The sequence below is a fragment of the Poromitra crassiceps genome (assembly GCF_964638095.1).
Source record: "Poromitra crassiceps genome assembly, chromosome: 27".
NCBI lineage: Eukaryota > Metazoa > Chordata > Actinopteri > Beryciformes > Melamphaidae > Poromitra > Poromitra crassiceps.
The window spans coordinates 9,605,250-9,629,243 of NC_139650.1; the positions used below are offsets into that span (position 1 = coordinate 9,605,250).

The window sequence follows — 23,994 nt, forward strand, 5'->3', positions numbered from 1 at the left end:
ACTGTTCAAATCATAAAGGTTTATACATGTGTACATCATGTAGGTAACAACATCCTATAAAAGTGAGCAAGTGGGCTCTTGTCTGTTTCAATCTGAGCCAAAATGTTACACCCGCTACGCCTCTGCACTGAATGCTTACTGAAGGCCAGGTATGGTGGATGGGAGCCCAATCCAAATAAATGATCCAACAAGTGTTAATTATCAAAATGCAATGCCAGGGTTTATTTCACACTTAGGGACAAGACAACAAACAGATCTAAGAGCACAGTTCTCCTGAGTCGTTATGTACTCCTATATATTCCATTAGGGCTGAGAAAGTTTAAGCTACCAGTGAAGTAATGCACACTGGGACACACGACACACAGTGATAAGATCCACACTTGGGAATACACAGCACTACAACGTCTCACACAGTGGTACGATCCACATTCTGGAATACACAGCACTACAACGTCTCACACTTGATTTTGTGGACACTCCAAATCACATGCGAGTATGAGCAAACAGGTGAGGCACTCCTAGATGGACGGTCATTTGATGATTTTGGTCAATTATGATGTCACTGATGATATCATCAGTGACATCATTATTGCCAAAATCATCTTATGACATCACTGATGATGTCATAGGCATTGTGACAGCATCAGTGATGTGATGAGACACAGATGAAAACAACAAACAGGGTTTTATTTCAATCACTGTCCTTTAAATGGTTATTTGGCTCAAGCTCAACCCAAAACTCTGCTTTTCTGACCTCAAGCCAGCAGCAGGACAGGGCCACACACCTGCATGCACCGCTGCAACCAGCAGAGTTCTTTCACTTTAGCAGTAGTTATATTTATCGGCCCGCCTTGCACTGCAGTTTCCAAGCAAGCATGCAGACAGTGGAACTTCAGTGCAGCATCTTTGAGCTCGGTCTGTCCTGGGCTTTCTGTGGTCTGTGAAGGCAGCATCTACCTCACATTCGCATCTCTCTCCTTCCATTATGAAGCAGCAGTTCCAGTTCAGTACCAGTTGGTGCAGGAGATCATGTAGCACATATCGTCCACCTTCCTGTTTCCCATCAGGCACTGGGGCAGCTCTCCTGGGGTCTCTGTGTGCGGGAGAGAGACGCATCACCAGAGGAAACAACGTCAAGATTTGTAATTACAATGCCGCGATTCACATTTTCTTTTTCAGACGGTGTGTGCGCAGTGACGTCTTGTCTTCACGTTGTTTACGTCTAGTCTGGGCAGAAGTTAATAGTGTGAATGGATTCCCCATGCCTGTGGTTATGAAACTTGAACCCCTTAAAGGACCATGTTTACATTTAAGGCATTTATGCAGAGTGAATTACATTAAATTTCTATATAAGGGTCTGAAATTCATATCTATTGTTATAGTTATTATTATGTATTATTATCGTTGCTGTGGTAGTGCCATTATTATCATTCTAAAAAATAGGCCTGAATATAAATACTTGATGATGATAATAACTTATAATAAATACTAAACTAGTCCATACCCGGGGATGTGCGCACCACAAGTGTGCAGACTTCCCCAATAAATTCCCATAAACAGCTGAAATGTGGGAAAATGGAAAAATCTGCTTCATCAGTCCCTGCCTATGCCAACGCTCAGTGCCCATGTGCCCTTTCAGATTGACTGGCCAACACGTTGAGAAGAAAAATGGATGCAGCCAGACAGAAGGACAGTTTTCCTCGGTTTACAGTAGGATAATAAACAATTATCCATAATGTTTTAGTTAGAACTTTTTGTTAACTAGTAAACATAATGACTTATTCATATGATCGTCATAGTGTTTTTGTTAACTAGTAAACATAATGACTTATTCATATTATGATCGTCATCATAGTGCATACCTTGGGAAGCAGCTTCCAGCTGCTGCTGTGGTCCATCAGTCTCCTCTGCTGTCTGCTGCTCAGCAGGCCGGGCTGTCCTCTCTCCGCTCTGCTCTCCTCCCATAGCAACACTCAGGCAGCAAGTCACACCTGGCCAGCAAACACACAGACAGAAGCACAGGTGTTTGCATAATTGGATCATACTGTAGGTTTGTCTTTTTTGCTAGATCACATCTTGGTTTTCTTTGGTTCCAACCATACTGAAAAAGTGTACTTTGTTGCATTTGTGTGTATTTAGCCTGTTAAGGTTCACACCTTATATAATATATGGGCGGAGCTACTATGACGCCACCCATTGGTTTTTGGACTCATGTTTTCAAGCCTCAAGATTGGCATTCTCACCGTCGCCATCTTGGTTATTTGGAGCCAGTTAAGTCAAGTCAAGTCAAGTTTATTTGTATAGCACATTTCATACACAGAGGCAATTCAAAGTGCTTCACATAAAATGGTTGACAGGAAAAGAAAAGAAAAGAAAAGAAGAGAATAAAATGGAAATTTAAAAGCATCACAACAAAACTTTAAAAAGAGTATAAAAAGTGCATTAAGCAACAGGCGCAGCAGTTGCAGAAAGAGCTAAAAACTTATAGAGGACTCATTGGGTTTGCATAGTAGCTGTCAGCAGTTAAAAGCGACGGTAAACATAAAAGTCTTTAGTCTATTTTTAAAAGTAAGTAAGGTTGGGGCAGATCTGAGGTCTTCAGGCAATTTGTTCCAGCTAGCAGAAGCATAGTGGGTAAATGCAGCCTTCCCATGATTTGATTTGATCCTAGGGACAGTTAATAAGCTGGACCCTGTTGACCTAAGAGTTCTAGACGGTTCGTAGCGTGGGAGCAATTCAGCTATGTATTTTGGGCCTAGGCCATTAAGTGATTTATAGACTAATAACAGTATTTTAAAATCTATTCTATGACACACTGGCAAACCAGTGTAAGGACTTAAGAACTGGAGTGATATGATCAGCTTTCTTAGTCTTTGTTAGAACTCTAGCAGCAGCATTCTGAATGAGTTGAAGTTGCCTAAGTTCTTTTTTGGAGAGAACAGAAAAAAGGCTATTGCAATAGTCTAACCTACTATAAATGAAGGCGTGAATATAATATAATAAGTGACGGCAAGCTGTACGATCACTGGACAGGCAAACTGTCAATCAGGGACGGCCCAAAGCATAGTCTGCCTTATCATCTGTACTGAAGAAGACTTGAAACTGGTAATTGAGACCATAAACTCATTAGGAAAGTGTTTACTGGGGCCATAGATCAAAGTGAGAAGCACAGCCATTTTCCCATTCACTTCGTAAGCGGACTTCTTTTTGCAGCCAGTGGCGTCGCCCCCTGCAGCCATTTGAAAGAATACAGGTTTAACCCATTGATACCTGATGCAGCATTTGTGTGTGTATCCCTTTAAGACGCGGTCTTAAAGGGATACACACACAAATGAGGGATATACACGCAAATGCTGCATCAGGTATCAATGGGTTAAGTCACTTCAGCATCACAAATGAAGCTACTTTAGGAGCTATAGCCCACTGGTTTACACTGACCAATAACAAGCAAGCAACCAGAGCTTGTAAACAAAAGTCACATGACAGAGTTTTAGTAAGCTGTCATCCGGCAGGTTACAGATTTTGGTGACGAGGGGAGTCCAAACAAATCTGATTCCAGTCCTATAGCTTTAGCTAGAAGCATGGTGGACTTCTCTGTCTCTTGTTCTCTGGTGTTCCAGTTAGGAACACATGAAGAAACTGCTGAGAAGATGCCAGATGGTTCGTTTTCACATAACCATCTGGGAACGTGTCGCTCAGGAAACCATTTCAAAGGGCAGGCACTTTCACAAAAGACCTGGCAGGTGGTGATTGGATGAACCATCTGTCTGTCACGTCTATCAGTCGTCACACCTAAAGCCCGCCCCTCGCTGCCTCTGGATGCTGATTGGTGCGAACCACTAATGGTTCACATTTAAATGATTTAAACCAATAGATGGCAGTGTGGCAAGATGGGTTTCTTGTGTGCTCGTGATCTCATGATCATGTGGTTATGTGAATATGAACATCAATGATCAATCCAGCAGTTTGTTCTGCTTTCCAAGCAGGAGGAACTGCTGGCTATCAGATGTCAACCTCCATCTCCTTACATATTGTTTCAAATAGTTTTTGATTGATTGTTTATTCATTGTGTCATGCACTTTTGACAGTGCCCAGGCCACATGGGCTTACAAGACACACAAAATACAAAATATACAATAGAAGATAAGCCAGCGCTATAGTGGTACTACTAAATCACAATATAACATACTCCTGAAACAACAAAACAGATCATTATCACTTTCTAAACAGAATGTTCTTCCTTTGCTCGCAGACCTGGCAGATAAGATTTCCTATAAAGAAGGTTCCTTTCTTAAAACACAACTCAAGTTTTTCATATTCATCCAACTTTTAAAAATGAACATAAATAGAGGACATTTTACTGTAGAATACCTCCCTTGCATCGTCATAAACTGTACAATAGAACCGAAAATGAATCTCGTTCTCAATTTCACACAGGTCACAAAGCAAACAAAGTATATCTTCTGTCTTCTTCAGGATTAGCATTAAACCTACAAGAGAAGAGCTCCACAGCGTCACTTTCCTGCATCCATGTATCTACTGTAACATTGTCCAAATATCTCTTGAGGTGAGTCATGTAGTAGCAGTGTAGCAGGTGTAGTAGCAGTGTAGCAGGTGTAGTAGCAGTGTAGCAGGTGTAGTAGCAGTGTAGCAGGTGTAGTAGCAGCAGTGTAGCAGGTGTAGTAGCAGTGTAGTAGCAGTGTAGCAGGTGTAGTAGCAGTGTAGTAGCAGTGTAGCAGGTGTAGTAGCAGTGTAGCAGGTGTAGTAGCAGTGTAGCAGGTAAAAAGTGGGACTAATGTGTCAAAACAATCTGAAGGGACAAGTTTCAATATTGAAGCTATGCTTGAGTTGCTCTTTCTGTTTTGTTTTTAATTTGGTTTAGCATGGTGGTCGATAAAGACTCTTAATCTATAGCTGACAGGCACTTCTTTCTCCTCACACTCGCTTTGTTGTGAAATCCTTTTATAATTATGAGTCAACATAAAAAAAGGGAACTTCATCTCAGGAAAGCAGCAATGTTCAATAATGCTTTTAACTGCAGGCATTTTAAGGCTGCAGGCTTCAATGTGTGAAAGGCTTGGATTGTGCTTAGTCTTTCTCCTTTAACAGCCTCGCATGTTATTTGAACGATAAGATAAAACAAGCAATCCTCTTTTTTATTGTTCAGAATATATCTGAAAAGTTACAGTTACTTTGACAACTTGCTAGGTTTAGGGAGAAGTTAGAACAGAACCTCCATATTAACTGTTCTCCAGGGGCCGTATTGAAACTGCTTTTCAACAGTTATATAATGTCCTGTCTTTAGCCCTGTCTACTCCAAATAACTGCAAATAGCCTGCTAGCTTCTCTCCTAAATAAGTTAGTGTTTACAAGAAAGCGAGTGACAGTTACCGTTGTCTGACCCAGATATCTACATAGCTCGTAGCTAAGCTAACAAGTCGACATTATCTTGAAACACAAAATCACTCAGATGGATCAATGGTGAGATGATCAGTTCCTAGTCACAGATATTAACCATTTCCTTTCAATTCCGATAAGTAAGTACCGATAGTACCGGTACTACACTAGCCAGGCTACCTAGCCCCAGTAGTCTTGGGAGTTGTAGTATTACCATAAACAACAGGTATTCTCCTCTGAGAGTCCAGAATTTTTAGCAACACCTCAAAGTGACAAAATCACACTGAAGAGGAGTTGAAAAGGAGGCGTTTGGCGCAATCGCGTTGCCTTTCATCTTGAAAAGGACATGGAATGCATGCAGATAGATCTGAGAGATATTTGACCATTTGGAAAGATTGTGTGTGCCAGGAAAAACAGAGAGGGAGGAATGGAGAGAGAGAAAGCAACAAACAAAGAGAGAAAGATCTTGACTGCAAGAGGAGGAGAAGGAGAAAGAGAGAGACAACAGAAACAGACAGAAAGACCTAGAGACAGAGAGAAAAGAGAGTGAGAGAAATCACAGCCACCCCTGGTTATCAGCACGGACGTCGCTAATCTCTTCCCGAATGATCTGTCCTGGACAGCAGATCCAATCAAACACAACACAATCAGGTTAGCGCACATATCTCATGGGATCCTCTTACTCTGCTTAACACTTTACATAGAAATATAGCCTAATAGCTGTGTGAGCATGCAAGCTTTTCCGGTGGTCTGTACTATATGCTGGGAATGACACATATAGAACACATCTCCTACAGTAGGTTTCTCCACATAAAGAGCATGGGTCTCCTACAGAAAATTGAAATTGTGATGGTCAAGCTGTCTCATTTGTGACAAATAAAATAAAAATATTGATTTAGTTCCATTTTGGCAGAGCAGTAATGTTGCAGCAGCTGATCTGAACCACACACGCCTCACTCATGCACTTCACACAATCTCAATAAGTATTCAGGAGCAGCCACCTCATGTCCCCTCCCAGCTGTCTGTACAACAGCAGTCAGCCTGAGAGGAGCTCAGCTAAATATAGCTCTCTCTCTCTCTCTCTCTCTCTCTCTCTCTCTCTCTCTCTCTCTCTCTCTCTCTCTCTCTTTCTCTCTCTCTCTCTGTCTCTCTCTCTCTCTCTCTCTCTCTCTTTCCTCTCTCTCTCTCCTCTCTCTCTCTCTCTCTCTCTCTCTCTCTTTCTGAGATATTGTATTGACGGGTGCGCCTCCTTATCTCCGCTCTGAGAGAATTAACATTGAAATAGACTTAAAATGCTCTCACAACTCAACGCAAAACCTGCACCTTACGTGGGTGGACATTTAGATGGAGCCCATTAATATATCACCTTAAAGGACTTTTACGTTGCACTTTATCATTTATAGTTTGAGATTGTTTTCCGTTTGCTGCACAAAGACAAGTTCCTCGTTTGTAAGATGATGACTCACTACGGCTATTACAATGATCTTGCATCTTGAAACATCTAATAAACCCTGCAGTTACTCCAAGTCTGGGCTCAGTTGCTGCTCTGTTCTTTCTTTCTTTCTTTCTTTCTTTCTTTCTTTCTTTCTTTCTTTCTTTCTTTCTTTCTTTCTTTCTTTCTTTCTTTCTTTCTTTCTTTTGTGCAGCTTGGCATATGACATAATAGTATTTGTATTTAAATCCCGGAAATGTTTCGACCATTAAAGACTTTAGGTTTAGGCCCATCATGCCTGCTAGGGAATAATTAAGATAGTCAGTCACTAGCAGATGAATCACACTATTTGCGTTATTGATTTTGATTAAAGTGAGAGTTTATCTCTGCATTTTAATGAGTTAGACTATAAGAACTCAATTAATCTTCTCGGCTGACATCTTGTCAGCTGATGGATGTCAGACTGGACTTCACATTTAAGCAGAAAACCTGTTCCTGAATGTTATTATTGCACCTATCAAATGTGGAGTTATAGGCTAAGCCACCAATCTGTTTACTTTATATAGGCTAAGTATTGGGATAATTCAGTACAGTATTATCATTTATAGTCTTTCAGTGGCATTGTCATATGGTGATGATAGCCTATATGGTGATTTAGGATATGACACAATCCTGCTGGCTAACAAGTACATTTTAAAACTCAACCCAAACTCAGTTTTGTTTGACATTAACATTTCCATTTGGTTCATTAACTGGATTATTAACATGTGATTGTCCATGTAATCCATATGGTGATATGTAGGCCTAGGCTATATCGATATAGGAAAATAATTATGATCTATTGTGATATGATTTCAACCATATCACTACGGCGCCCCCTATGGTAAAGTCGGCTACTGCAACCTGATGTCAGGTTATATGAGGATGTGGCTCTTTTAAGACCCATTCATAATCGTCTGTAAATATAGGCTACTTCCTTGTGTTGTTGATGTTGTTGTCTTGGTGGTTGTTGGCCTCATAGTGTTGCCACAACATCACTAGTTTGTGTGTTATGACTGCAACACAGTAGCCTGCTACTATTGTTTACAACGCTGCAAAGCTCCTCCTACGAAAGAGAGAGAGAGGGAGAGAGAGGGAGACTGGGACGGGGGGGTGAAGGTAGGAAGCTGGTTGCTAAATGTATTTTACCCGAGGTATCGACCTCTCACGCAGCCTGTGAGAGCCGTCTGTCGCTGTCGGTCGGCCGCCGGTCCGATCAGTTTACGGTGTTTCCAGGCAGAAGATCCCGACGTGTCGGCGGAGCAGCCGCCGCGACCAAAGATCGTTTATGTGTAACGTGATGAATCACCCAACCCAATGGTTAAAAAGGGACCTGCCTTCCGGGTTTCTCGGACACCAAAACTGCAGTTCCTCGCATGGCCACTTGAGGCTGGCTGCAAGAGCAGTGTCTGTCTGTCTCTGTGTCTCATGTGGTATCTCGAGAACCGTTGGTCGGATCGACTTCAAACTTGGGGAGTGTGCTTAGGGGCACCTGACAGACCGAGTGCAGTGCGAGAAAAAAAATAAAGAAATATGCCCACGGGGGGAGCTAGAGCCATATTTTCCATTTTCATTGTGACATCATCAGTGATGTCAAGGGCGAGGGGAACGGGCACTGCACCAATGGGGGGGGGGGGGGGCGGTGAAGAGTGGGAGAGCATGATGTATCATGAATGGGGGAAAGGGAATGGGTATGTACCTATGGGGGGAGGAGGAGCAACATATTTTAAATGTTGACAGAATCTCTTTAGTTAAAATTTACTAAATGGGTGGGTCTGTCTATCAGTCACAGTTTGTGTCACAAAAGTGTCTGGGGTCCCTAGATTTTTGTGATGTCAAAATGAGATCTCCAATTATGCGCCATCGTGCAACTGTGTGCCTTTGGCTCATAATTTACATCACAATTGCTCGAGTGACATCACAACAGCCTGAGTGACATCACAGCAATTGGGCAATTGTGCACTGTTTGTGGTTGGCAGCGGTGTGAATCGAGTGCGTGAGATGCTTAGTAATAATAATAATAATATAGCCTATTAATAATAATAATAATAATAATAATAATAATAATAATAATAATAATAATTGATTGCATTTATGTATCGCCTTATGAGTTCTTACTCTTCTGAGATTGATCTCAGAACTCAAATCAATTTTTTCACATATTGCTCTAACATTAATCCTGTTCCACATAAATCCAATGAGTTGCTAATCTCAAATTATGTTTGGCTGAATGTGAGACAGACGGAAGCAGGCAGGAGTGGGACCTCTTTCCCCCTGGACGCTCTTTGTTTCCTCCTCTCCCTCCCCCCCTGCTCCAGTGACGTCACGCAGGTGGCGAGCTAATTGGAAGTGTCAACAAACAAGACGTCACACGAAGAAGCCGACGTGATTGGCTCACAGCTCGGGACCCGCTGCTGCTGCACGAGGAGAAAGGAGGGAAGAGCCCTGCGCTTGTAGTCCGTTGCTATGCAGGTTATTGAAGAAGGGAGGCAGTTTACACACACGCACACGCACGCACTCTCACACACACACACACACACACACACACACACACACACACACACACACACACACACACACACACACACACACACACACACACACACACACACACACACACACACACACACACACACACACACACACACACACACACACACACACACACACACACACAACATCGGCTGAAAACATCAATGGCTTTAGTCAGGCAGCAGCTGGAAACAGGCAGATTTAGAAATGACCATAGATGATGAGAACTGAACAGAATGTAATTTATTAGGATATAGAATAGAATAGAATAGAAGCTGAGCATGCAAAAACAGACATGCATGCATAGAACCGAATAAGTTACAGCACAGATGACAGTACAATATAAGGTCGAGTGGGTTCCTCGTGCGATGGCACTCACATAGCCTACATCTTCCAATTTATCCCTTCTCTAATCTCCAATTTCTCTATTCTTTTCTAGAATAGAATAGAAGCATGGAGTTATGAACACAGTAAAACAAAGGTTTGGCCACAGTAGCCTAATACGGACATTATCTGTTTTGTTTCATCTGTTCAATTCAGCAGCAAACATCTCATTGGTTGAGGAGAAAAAAAACAATGGTGGGAATAGTGTGATCCTCTCACGTGCTACGCCCTGTGGTGAAGCTCCCATGAAGCTCGCCCTGTCAGGTGAAAAGAAGCGGCTGGCAACTGCACATGTGTCGGAGGAAGCATGGCGCTAGTCTCTGCTCTCCCCAGATCGGCAGAGGGTGGAGCAGCGACCAGGGCAGTAGGGGGGGGGGGGGGGGGGGGGGATTGGTCATTTACAATTAGGGAGAAAATGGGGATTAAAAAAAAGTGCTTCACAACGTCAACAATGCTAAATGATTGGATCCCCGTTGTAGGGAGAGAGTCTGGTAAACGAGACTAAACCAAACTGAGTATTTTTTCCCACAAGTCCAGAGTGGAGATCTACGCTGCCAGACTCCTCTCCAGGTCGGCTGAGGATGTGAGGGCCTGTACAAAATTAGGCCACAAGGTCAGGTGAACCCGTTTTTCTTTCATCCCGTTCCGACCCATGTGGCATTAAATACTTTTTACTTCATTCGAAAGATCTATTGGTTCTGAGTGTGAGAAAAAAAGTTCTCCACGTGAAATCTGGCAGTTTTTTTTTATTGGCGTTTGCGGTCGGCAATAGTCCTTCCCTCGCGTAGTTACATTGTTGATGAGTGACAAGGCTCGGCGTAATGATCCGTATCACGTGCTTCCCGCTAGACCAATCGGGTGGCCGCTTTTCCGAGGAGTCAAAGTAAATAGACAAGATGGCAGCCCCCTCGTCCTCTACATTGAACGGGGAAGAAGAGGAATGTCGAGCTATAGCTCATTCAAAACTACGTAAAAAAATCAAGAAACGATGCTATATGCATCTCGTGTCAGTAAGGAAAGAGAGAGTAAAAGATTTTACCAGTACACGGTGGGATACATTTAGAAACATCGCCAAACGGTGGCTTGCCTTGCAAGGGGACAGCCAGAAATAGCAGTCATATAAACATTGCATATAAATCGACTTTGAGAATGTTCCTGAATATGCTGGGTTCCACTCAACATGCTACACACGCTTCATTGATTAAAAAAAAAAAAAAAAACGTTTGGATGCGGCCGAGAAAAGGCAAACAAACACCACAAGGACCATCTGGTACAGGCTGAAACGTTTTCAGCAGGTAGGTAAAACAATCACACACACACATACACGCAATCAGAGTCTTGTAAAGCTACTTTGAAAACATGCGAAGCTACGTATGACAGGCTATATATGAAATAAAATCTAATAGTCTATATAAAAGCACAATGGCAGCAAAAACATGCCTCTCAATTGAGTATGTAATAGTTGACACCCAACACATTTAATGTTATTGTAGTTGTCAAATCTGGGTTCTTCTGGGTTGTGTTTTACCAGACAAATAAACAGTAAAGACTCCTAGGATTAGGGCAAGAATATCAGGACAAGCCAAGCCAATCAGAGCCAGCTAGGCTGTGTATCTTGTCAATAAGTACAGTAACATTATTGGGATCCTGGTGGCCTTCACGGTCTAGGCCAGGACCAAAGAAAAATGGGTGATTTGTAAATGGATTTACCATACCTATATTACAGTATATGGATCACACTAACAGGGTAAGGAAATAGGGGGCACTATTTTGGCCATTAGGGTAATACAATAGCCCCTAATTGTGATGTATTTTTTCAAAGGTCAGTTGCTGAAAGCTGAAGAAAGATGAAGGAAGACACTAGTATTCTCCTTCATATTCGAGACAAAGACTGTGTGTCCTTGGAGGTGCGGTACCACAAGAATTGTTACCGACGGTACACCAGATTCTTGATGAGGACTACTCCTGACACCTCAGAAGAAAAGTGAGTATTATATTCCTTTATTATCAATTAGTAATTGCCTCACATTATTGCAGATTTAGGAAGTAAAGCATTGACCATCTACATCAGGGGTATAAAACCTATGGCCTGGGGCCCAGAACCAGCCTGCCAGAATGTCCAATCTGGCCCATAGGCTGACTTTGTGTAGCTCATCATTGCACTGAGAATCCTTCAATCAAATGTGTAAGGCAGGTTTCAGGATCAATTTGAATATTAAGTAGCATACAGTATTCGTGATCTGTAAATCACAAAACTAATTCCGGTGCCCTTGAAAATGTGTTCTTAACACGTTCACTGCCGTTGACGAGATATCTCGTCTTAAAAAATCCAACGGTTGACTGCCGTTGACGAGATATCTCGTCTTAAAAAAAAAAAAAAAAACTTGACGGTGGGACGTGGATCTAACCCTTTTACATCTCCTATACAAATATTGGAGGTATTGAATGTGTATACGGTAATCTATTTTACCGACCCACTAAGTGGCGACAGTGCTCTCCAGAGTAGAAAAAGCCGAGCCAAAACTGCAGGGGAAAGCGCGAGGAAACCATTCTCATACTGTAAAATGGATTGGCGAAAACGCACAACGGTGGCGCACAACGGTGGGGGGTTCCAAAAATAGACTGGGTGCACACTTTGAAACACGCAGCATAAATAAGCCCAGAATCGCAAAAGCTTCATCAAAGCTCTCAACCGAAACCCCAAGAAACGAGCGAGCCCCATCCAGACTCGCCCGACGAGGGGCAGCCAGGCAGCAGCCAGGCAGCAGCAACTCGCTTGTGACAGACCCGCTGCAGAGCCAAGGAGGGCGGAGGAGAACGCCCACGGAGGGAGGAGTTTGAAGGAGAGGGGGGGTTTCCTGCTGTTATGGAGGAAATTACTGTTCAAAACTATTGTTTAGATGTCTGACGTCTTACTGATGCCAAAAATGAATGGTTAAAGTGACTGTTCTATCGAATTTCACAAAAAGCCGTTTATCTCAGCTTAAATTTTCAGACGCTGAAACCATGCTGTATTCAACTGCTAATGCTTACATAACTACTAACTCTACAAACTAACTCTTTTAGACAGAGAAAGCACACATTCTATTAGTTCTTTTGAGATATTTTGTGTTCACAAAATCCTAACAGAAAAGAATCCTCGGCTCTTGAAAGATGAGCCAGAATCCTCAAAAAAAAAACTTGGCAGAAGCTAACTACAGTATTGAAAAAACGGCTGGCAGTGAATGTGTTAAAATGTGGAGGTGTTGTTATTTATAAAGGTTATACACTTGAGATCAAATTGGGTTCCATGTGGCCCATGGACTAAAATGTGTTTGACATCCCTGAGACATAGTCTGTATTGTCTGTCAGTAGACAATCTACACAATAATATATATTTTCCATTTTAATGTTTTCTTTCAGAAATGAGTCCTTCGATGCCAGCTACAAGATCTTCTGTGAGAGGATCATCCGCGAAAGGATCATCGTAAACCAAGAGGTGCTGAGAATGAACCAGCCATGAAAGATGTTTCTATATCTTGTGAAGAAACATCAAAATCTTGATGCTTCAAACTACAGGTAATTTTAAATAGTGGCTCTTTGGCAGCTCTAGACAAAATATTTATTCAGTACAAATTTTCATTTGTATTTCTTTTTCAAAAAAAATTCAATATAATATAAAAAATATATTGATTTTGCATTTTGGGATATTTTGCAAGTGAAAAATAAGCACAGATTCTGTAGTGTCCCATGGTGCTCGTTAAGGCTGTGTTCATCCTTGACTGACTGACTGAATAAATGACTGACATCGCCCTGTCATGCCCTCGCTTGTCTCGGAGAAATGTATGTATTTATTTGTTATGATCAAATTGACTGCCTCGCCTGCCCTGCAGCTCACATACGCAGCCAGCTCGGTCGCTGCTGCGTGGCTTCGCCTGCTTTACTGGCATGCGCAGCAGACAATTGCTCAACTTTGCATCACTGATGACACCACTCACTGATGACATCTGATGACATCACAATGTCTATGACATCATCAGTGCCTATGACACCATCAGTGATGGCATAAGGCCTTGGCCACACTGATCCATGGTGTCTGTCCGTGTGCGTTCATTTCTCTGTTCACTTCCATTCATTTTCAATGACAGCTGTCCGACTGTCCGTGGAGTATTCAGAAGCGTACGTATCCAGAAAATGTGCATACGTTTTGATGGACAGAAAGTTGAAGAGGGATGAACTTTTTCTGGATGGACGTATCGGATGGTCGGATGGTCGGATAGTCACTGTCCGTTTAGCCAATCAGAGTCGAGGTCTCCAGAGGAGGCGTTCCGAGATTTGTTTCAACTTTTCAAAGAAGATGGCGGCCGAGGCGGTGAAGGAGGCTGTAATTAATGCTGTGTAAACCATCCCGCTGTTGTACAACGTGATAGTCAGTGTCACCGTCTGATTTCACCATCTAATCTGGTCATTCAGTGGTATTTTATTGCCACATAACTACAATGCCACAATTACTTATGTGACATAAGTAATGTAGCGCACAGAGCTAACAGCTAGCTGACGCCAGCTTTCTTCTTCTCTCAGTTTATAGGCAGGTCGCTGACACCTTCAAGGTGCTTACCGCCACCTGCTGTACAAGTAGGTTACTTGTACATGCAACAGACATAAATCTATCCGTCTATCCGTTCTGTCCATTTTCTGACGGATCAGTGTGGCCAAGGCCAAAGATGACATCATCAGCAGGACAAAAATGTAAACAGAACAGACAGCCCCTTTTATATATAGATATAAGTATATATAGGAGCACTTTATACTTTGTATATAGGAGCACTTTATACTTTGTGAATAGAACAGTATAAACCCCCAATACAATAGGTACAATAGACAATAGATAAAGTTAACCAAATATTTCAAAGGTGATGATTTTTACAAATTCAATCTTTTGGTATCAATATGGCGTCAACTCTGCCATTGGTTAGCTTGTCCAGTTACTTTGAAATTGCACAGGGTTAGTTCAGACCCTAAAGTGGGTCTCTACACACACATTTTATGTAGCTTACATGAATAGAAATTAAGTTACAAGCAAAATTAGCAGCATAAGATTTTCGTTTTTTTTAATTCACATCTATATACAATTATGGGCCGTGACAAAAAACTGCCAGATATTTTGCGGAGAACTTTTAACACAAAGTCTATAAGGGTGCTTATGTTGAGATGTAGAGCAGGTGCGCTTCCTCAGATTGCCTCCTTGGCTGTGGGTGCTCAGCTACTGGAATTAGTATAAAAAAAATCACTACAAGAGTGAAGGTAGCAGCACTCCAAAAATTGAGATGCAAGACTTCAGATTTCCATTTTCTTTTTTTATTGAGGGCTAACGCGTTTCGGCATGTGCCTTCATCAGAGCATCATCAGATGCCTTCATCAGATGCTCTGATGAAGGCACATGCCGAAACGCGTTAGCCCTCTATAAGGGTGCTCTCTCTGAAAAAATGCATTGAAAAAGTAGTGCCAGGGAGTGGGAACGATAATCACTTTCTAGGCACTTTTTCTTGGTTCACCTTATGGCCTAATAGGACGCTTTGGGACTGCATTTCTTAACCTTGTCCACAAGAGGGAGCTGTGGTGTTTGAAATCATAGTGGCACACCAGTGGAGTGAGTGCACAGCACAGCAACACATCTCGCTACATCCTGAGGCATGTTTGCTGAGTTCAAGTGTATGGGGGTAAAATGGTGTCAGATCAGCTGTAAATGGACAAATTATGATAACAGTTAAAAGCCCATGAACCAAATAGAAAATGAAACGTGATTAGCACTGCACTGTGTGACGATTGACGAAGTGTTATTTTTCTGTTGAAACTGCTGGGATTTGACTTGGCAGTGAAATTCCCAGTCAACTTCATAAAAAATCATTCCATACAATTCAGAAAACAGAAATGAAAACATAACTTGAAATCGAAGTAATTTACACAAATGCAAGATCTCAAGTCAAGACTTTAAAAACCTTTTCAAGTCAAAGTCAAGTTCCAAATCAGCAGAAACGATTAAATAATGTATAAATTAATTAATACTTGTAACATAAACTTCATTAGGCCTACAATGATTGTCTGCTATGCATACTAGTAATCATTTACCAATGTCTCCATTACTAATTTTCGAGAAACATTAGTTAACTGTTAATTAAGCGTTAGTGCAAACCCTTAATGAATGTATCCTTGTGGTTGGATTTTCCTTGAAGTCGAAAGTCGGAGCTTACTGGGACCACCTGAAGGCAGCAGCAGCAGCAGGCCTGTCTGTCGGCGGGGCCACATGTGGCCAGTTTGTTTAGAGAGGAGAGGAGCCTGACGGTGTTCTGACGGTTCTGACCCGCACTGACACTCGGCTCACAGATGGTTCTGACCCGCACTGACACTGGGCTTACAGAAGACAGAGCTGACAGAAAGCTGCGTCTCTTCATTCGTGCGTCTGGACGGTGGACCGAAGTGGAATAAACTGACATCTCAGTAAATCACCATCCTGTCAAACTAGATGAATGATGAATAGTTTGACAGTTATTGAGAGTTGATTTGAGTTAATGAGTTATTAATTTGAGTTAGTGTGGACCAGTGATGTCACTGGTCCACACTTTAACACTCAATGTTGGAGAAAAATATAAGTTCCATTGCCATTTCCTAATCAATAAGCTATAATTGCATACACATAATTAATGCTATAAGTGATGACATGACATACACATTATGACATGACATCTGACATATAGATTCACCCATGACATCTCACAAATGCATATTTGCACTATGCAGAGACACATAACTAGCTTATCAAGCAGGAGATTTCTCCCCTTTGCTCTGGCCTTCAGAAACTCAGCATGACAATGGCCATGAGACAGGAACACTTGCTGATACAGACAGGAGCCTGCACGGCACACCCCCCCCCCTCTCTGCCTTTTCCTCCTCTGCCTATAAATCTATGTTACACTGTCGGCCATATTGCTGAATATTTGACTCTGTATGACATATCAAAATTGTGTACATTGAGGTTCAGCCCTCTGTCAATATACATGTATTGCAGAGAATGTAAGCTATTAAATATACTTTTGTGTTAAACAGTCCTGGACTCAAGGCTCAATTCATTTGGTATTAGATAAGCTGTGATATACATTTACATATACATTTAAGCGGATGTATAGAATTCTATTCTCTATCACTCAATAACTGTCAAATTAAATGACAGACTTCAAAACAGTTTACAGTTTTCTGATATACTACTGATGTTTTAATGATACAAAGCTGGTTGAAAATGGGTGGAGTGTTCCTTTAAGGTTAGGGTTTGGGTTTGGGTTAAAAACGGGACCCCTTGTGAAACTACAACTTTTTGGACACTGGGTTGACAGAACAGACTCCAGATCTTGTCTTTGGTGTCTGTTGGTGTCAGTCTGTGCCTGTCTGTGTCTGTCTGTCTGGGTCCACCTGTCTGTGTCTGTATCTGTCTGTATCTGTGTGTTTCTGTGTCTGTGTCTATCTGTGTGTGTGTGTTTGTGTCTGTATCTGTGTGTGTCTGTGTCTGTATCTGTGTGTGTCTGTGTCCATCTGTCTCTGTGTGTCTGTCTGTGTCTGTATCTGTGTGTGTCTGTCTGTGTCCACCTGTCTGTGTCTCTGCAGTCTTTTTTTTTCATCATTCATTTTTTATTTTGTAGGCAAAGCATACATTCATACACTAGTATACAAGACTACCATACAATTATGAATATTTATAAACCCACTTATCCCTCTACCCCCCCCCAATACCCTCCCCACCCCCCACCCCTTACCACCAATCCGGCTATTGCAACTGACCATATAAATTAAAACAAAAACAGGCAGACATCAAATAAAAATAATCACCTAATCAGAAGATCTTTTAACTTCAAAATTAAATCTGTCCATACTAAGATCGTGTTTGGTTTTGCCTTGTTAATTCTTGCTGAAGATAGTTCCAGGTATGAAATGTCCAGAAAGCTCCGAAGCCAATGAATATGAGATATATCATGCGGAGGATTCCAACGTTGAGCAACAATCTTCTTGGCGGCGGTTAGACCTGCTAGCCAGATATTACGTGATTTTCCGGTGAAGAAGATATGCGAGTCATCATTCAACAAATGTACTGCCGGGTCCACCAGGAGTTGCACCTCCAGCAGGTCTGACAGCGTATTAATAACCTTCCCCCAAAACTCCAAGACCCCTGGACACTCCCATACAACATGCATAAAAGAGCCAATGGTTCCCGGGTGGCAGAACGTACAAAATGGGTCAGTTACCAATCCCATCCTATGCCTAATTCTCGGTGTTAGATACGCTCTTTGACAAAATTTCAAATGTATATATTGATGGTTTGGATTCTTCGAAGCACCAGTAACGTCTCTGCAGTCTTTGATTGTCCCTGCCTTTCCTGTTATGGAGCTGAAAGGCAGGGTACAATCTGTCTCTGTACAATCTGGCTGTTTCCTGCTGTGTGTGTGTGTGTGTGGGGTGTGTGTGTGTGTGTGTGTGTGTGTGTGTGTGTGGGGGGGGGGGGGGGGTGTGCGTGTGTGTGTGTGCATGTGTGTGTGTGTGTGTGTGTGTGTGTTACCAGGGGAAGGTGACCTGACGTTACGTTAGCGCTGCCCTCCAGGTGATGTACAGTCAGGGCTGTAGAGTGTTTCTATTGTGGTTAACGGTCGTTAGGATGCTCTGTTTGTGTAGAGAGAGAGAGAGAGAGAGAGAGAGAGAGAGAGAGAGAGAGAGAGAGAGAGAGAGAGAGAGAGAGAGAGAGAGAGAGAGAGAGAGAGAGAGAGAGAGAGAGAGAGAGAGAGAGAGAGAGAGAGGTCCGTACGAACGGCCGCCTTGGTACGCTGAAGTAATGGTGGTGACGTCACGTCTGAATTGCTCTAAGATGTATTTGTAAACTGACTCGCCATATAAAGAGAAGACGCAGATATGCTTTAAAATGATAATATGAATAAAACTGCTTATTGAGGAATCTGTTTCGGACATCATTTAGTGGAGGGGGATTTGACCTGCGATCACATTAGGCTACACTATGCTCACTACATCTGCCTTTTTTTAACCCCAGGTGTGCATAAAATACAATTTTCTTAATATATATATATTTTTTTATTATAATAATCATCGGTTATTCTATTGGTTATCGACCGTAGCAGGAGTTTAGCTTGGTACTAGCATGTTGATGCGCTCAACAAGATGGGGAAAAGCAGGCATTTCCGGGACTGTTATAAAAGCACGATTCGACTCCAGTCTAGACCACACATATTTGGTGTTTTTTCCGACTTTCTAAGTACTGTACCATCGCATAACTCCATAATCCCACACCATGACTGACATATTTGTCTACACTACACCCTGGGTATACACTGTCATGAAATTAGCCATTTTGGAGAAATTGATAGTCAAAGGCCCAATCCCAATTCTACCCCACAGACTGCCTCCTTCATGAGTTCCAGCGACAAGAAGCAGATATCAACCTCCTTCTCCAGGGTACGTTTGGCCAAGTAGGCTACTCAGGTCTGACCACACACAAAAAATATGGCGACCCATCAAACCCACCCAAACACACTACAGTGACATTTCTGGACAGCTTTTATATAAAAAACCAATAAACGGAGGCAACTCTTGAACAAGCCCCCCCCCCTCCCCTCCCCTCCCCTCCCCTCCCCTCCCCTCCCCTCCCCTCCCCTCCCCTCCCATCCCCTCCCATTTTTTTCTTTACGTCCGTACTACGTCACCACGTTAACCCGGAAGCGGAAGTGAACACGTGGGGTCAGTCTGGGTAATCACGCACGTTTGAGAGGCCACGAACCTTGCACAGGTACATTTGTCTCTTTTATTAATATTAACTCATTTGAGAGAAACAAACAGTATCCGTAACGTCATCTGTCTTGTTTTGCTCTCTGGTCGCTGAAGAGCCGCTAATAAAAAGTTCTGGAAACTCTTCTGGTTAAGCTAGCTAACAGCCTGCTAGCTGTTACAACGCTAACTAGATAACGCTAGTAGCTAACCACGCTAACTGTCTGCCGTGAAGCTCACACTGTGTAAACTGCGCTCAGTTTGATGGAATATTTCTGTCCCGTTTCAGGATCAACAGCAGCGTTAACTTCACACATCAGTCGCCATGGCTGTGAGAGCGTCGTTTGAGAAAAACAACGAGATCGGCTGTTTCGCCAAGCTGACCAACACATACTGCCTGGTGGCTATCGGCGGCTCAGAGAACTTCTACAGGTGAATCAAAGCGTTTTTAGAACGTTAGCTACGCGTTGGCATGTTGTGTGTCGGGTACAGGTTTATATAGGCAGCTGGTTCAACCAGTGTAGCATGTAACGTTAGGCTAAGCTAACAGTAACTCAACCTCAGGTGGCCTGGCTGATGTCATCCAATCCAAGTGCAATCTGTGCTGTTGAGATGAATTGATGCGAGCTAAGGTAACTTTATGCTAGCTTTACTAACCCAGAGAAAAAATAACACGTGTCTGGCAGGCCAGTCCTACGGGGACTGCCCCCTAGCCCGACACCTCACGAGACTGACCCCTCATGGTTTTGGGTTAGGGTCTGGGGGAGGTTAGGTTTAGGCGTGGGAGTACCAGTCCTACATGATACTATAATTATATTAAGTGTGTCTAAAATTGATCTGGCAACATGTCAGCAATTGCTTACATATTGCAATTATTATTGTGGATGAAGAAAAATATATTTTTGCACTGCTAGTGACAGGTGAGTAGGACAAAAACTAAAACGTTAGATACAGAGAAAGAAATACAATCCTGCACACTATCCTGTGACCGAAACGCCACAATAAAGTTTCATTCACATGTAGACAGTGAGGAATTATTATTTATTATGAGGAGGAACTGTTATTATGTCATTACTGTGGTCATGGGCACTAGGGTTGGCATCGACCATCGACGATGGGGCAACCCCCATCGTCCTCTGAGCCTAGAGGACTACATCGGACCATCGTGATTATCTGTTTGAATTTGAGGGGAAAAGGCTTTCGCACACCTACGCGACAGGTGCGTCGGAGAAGGGCAAAACCCGACACAGTGAGAAAAAAGGAACTCCCGCACACTGTCTCCAAATGCAAATAAAAGTTTAATAAAGTCAATAGAAGAATAACGTTTCGGTCATCACGACCTTCATCAGATTCATTTTACAGGGAAGAAGGAGGGACCCAGTTAAATAGGCTGGCAAACAAATATGTGGACCAATTGGGTCGCAGCATTGTATCCTGACATCATAATTGATGATAATTACCAGATGGAGAATGGCAGGTGTAAGCCAGAAGACTGAAAATATATGAGAAAATACACCATACACCCTGTATAATAGGCCATACACCCTGACTTATCTATAATACAATATATACAGGTGATGGCCAAAATTACACAAAATATAAGAAAAACAACATCATAACAGGAAAAGGGTCGAGCCCTGTATTATATGAAGACAGAATACTTGAGCATGGGATTCTGGTGGCCACTAGGGAAGAAAAAACATCCTAGATTCTGTCCCTATAAAAGAAGAAAGACAAGTGTTAAAACATATACAGAGGATATTATGGTAGCAAAAATAAAATGGTTGCTACAAAAAAGTCTTAAAAATGTACACACAGATAATTACAACATAACTTGTAAGAGAAATTCGTCATTTAAGCCCTTTGGTGACAAAGTCTGTAGAGTGAAAATCCAAAAAGCTTCTCGTTTTTTCAAAAGGGCGTCATGGTCGCCCCCTCTAGGAGGTAGGCTGACCTGTTCTATGCCACAGAAGCGTAAGGTTGAGATATCATGTTTGGCATCATTAAAATGCACTGCGACTGGATAATTCCGGTCGTTCCTGCGTATGGAGCTTTTATGTTCACTTATACGCATCTTTAATTTTCTGGTGGTTTTGCCCACATAGACAAGACCACAGGGACAACGTAACAGATATACAACAAAAGTGGAGGCACAAGTGATGACATTTTTTATGGAAAACTTTTTGTTGGAGTGAGGATGGCAAAAAGTGCTGGTTTTAAACGTGTTGTTGCACTGGGCACAACTGCCACAACGGTAATTGCCGTTGGGCAGTGGACTCAGTAACCTTTGCTGAGGTTGAGGGGGCTTATTGCGTGCAAAGTCAGCATTGACCAACAGGTCTCTGAGATTTTTTCCCCTCTGGTGTACAAAGAGGGGCAGTTCCTTAAAAACGGTTGCTAATTCTGGGTCTGATTTTAAAATGTGCCAATGTTTTCTAAATATAGGTTTTATGACATGAGAGTGAGGGGAGTAGGTAGTGATACATGTGACAGAAAAGTTCTTTTTCTTTTTTTCTTTTGTTTTTAAAAGGTCTGAACGGGGCTTATTAAGTATGGAGAGCCGGGACTGCCGTAACAACAAATAAATGAATAAATGTATAAATGAGCAGATAAATACATATATATGTATCATAAATATATGTAGAAATAAATGTAGATGACATAAATGTATATATATGTGTATTTTCCTATTTTTGTACGTTTTATATATTTATTTAACGATTTATTTGTGTATTTATACATTTATACATTTATTTATACATTTATACATTTATTTATACATTTATACATTTATTTATACATTTATACATTTATTTATACATTTATACATTTATTTATACATTTATACATTTATTTATACATTTATACATTTATTTATGGCATTTATTTATGTGTGTTTTATTTTATTTATGTCTGTTTTATTTACCTCCCATTTATTTATGTGCCTTGTATTTAGTGATGTCTCCTTTGTATTTAGGGTGTATTCACACCTATCTCGTTTGGAGCAGTTGTTCCGAAACGGAGAGCATTTTCCCCCTTGGTGCGGTTCGTTTGGGGGAGTGTGAACACCGCAATCGCACTCGGATGCGGGACAAAACAAGCGGACCGAGATCGCCAAGAAAGGGTGGTCTCGGTCCGCTTCCAAACGAACTCTGGTGCGGTTCGTTTGTGGTGAGAACGTGAGCCGACCTCGATCCGCCACAACAGCAGTAAACGGTGCGCATTTTTGGATAAACCAGCTGCCGTAGTCAGCTGCGCTGTGCGTAATGGCCTGAAGAACGAACATTTTTATCGTTTAAAAACAACATCTTTCAGATCCTGTTTTGGCGACTTGTGACTTGCATCGATAAACTTTGGGGGATTTTTGGATCATCACATCAGCAGTTTGAACTCAATCAACTTACCTCGGACCATGGGAAGCAAAGTTAATGTGTTGAATCTCTACGGATTTTGCGTGCGGTGTGCTGGAGCAGCACACCGCCCTCTCTCTCCCTCTCTCTCGCTCTCTCTGGTCTCCATTCAATAAATGAAAACAAATCGTGGTAATCAGAGCCAGCCTTCTTTGTGATAAGATTGTCTGGTTCAATCAGACAATCAGACTGATTGCATGTCTTCCTCGAAATGTCCGTTATTATTAAATTATTTATTAATATTTTATTCCTGACAGGACAGGTGTTCATATAGCCTATGTCTCGGCTAATCCTCATCTCCGTGATAGTAGCCTAATAGCAGAAATTGCGAGGGTCTTTGATCTTCTATCTCCAAATTCCCAATAGCCTAAATAGGCTAAATAAATACATAGGCTTACATAGGCTACATAGCATACATTAATAAATAAATAAAGAACTTTCTCCCTCTCTCTCTCTCCCGATCCCTCCCTCTTTCTTTCTTTCTTTCTCTCTCTCTCTCTCTCCTCGCACGGCGGACGCCCGACATAGCCTAAAATGTAGGTCTAACAAAACGCGTTTTTATAATCATATAGGAAAATCTCTGGGAATTATTTTGTCCATCCCGAGAGGCTATTAGCCTATCAGAGTCTCTGCTGGCCAATCCAGGAAGTTTGACAATACTATTTGGACCGTTTCATTTGTGGCTGTGTGAACACAAACGAACCAAGGCACAAATGCAACAATTGTATCAATTAGTACCTGAATCGGAACAAAGCAAACGACCTACAGGTGTGAATACACCCTTAGTGATGCGTCCTTGCTTCCTTTCCTTTTCTGTGCAACTGCAAATGCAAATTAGGGGGGCGGCCCTGTGCATTTATGCCTGCTCAATGCAGATTAGGGGGCTGGCCGTCATGGGCTCAAGTCTTTGCCTATTGGCTCGAATGCACATTGTCCTATCTGCTCCAAACTTGTCATGCATGATAAGTGTCCATGCCTGAAGATATCTGCACATCAATATCCATG

At 42.1% G+C, this 23,994-nt stretch overlaps 1 protein-coding gene and 1 long non-coding RNA gene across 2 annotated transcripts in view; one reads left to right on the forward strand and one right to left on the reverse strand.

Annotated features, from left to right (window-relative positions):
• Positions 1-219: 219 nt before the first annotated feature.
• LOC310798982 lies at positions 220-8,153 on the reverse strand. The gene is made up of 3 exons (XR_014553795.1): positions 8,018-8,153; positions 1,863-1,991; positions 220-1,093 (listed from the first exon to the last, which is right to left on the reverse strand). It is a non-coding gene; the product is annotated as an uncharacterized lncRNA (long non-coding RNA).
• Positions 8,154-19,539: 11,386 nt separating this feature from the next.
• The window catches only part of LOC310799320 (eukaryotic translation initiation factor 6), a 75,617-nt gene continuing 71,162 nt past the window's right edge, over positions 19,540-23,994 (forward strand). The window contains exons 1-2 of the mRNA XM_083661919.1: positions 19,540-19,601; positions 19,869-20,011. Of these exons, the coding sequence (XP_083518045.1) occupies positions 19,905-20,011 (107 nt within the window). The 5' untranslated portion in view covers positions 19,540-19,601; positions 19,869-19,904. The remainder of the gene's footprint in view (positions 19,602-19,868; positions 20,012-23,994) is intronic.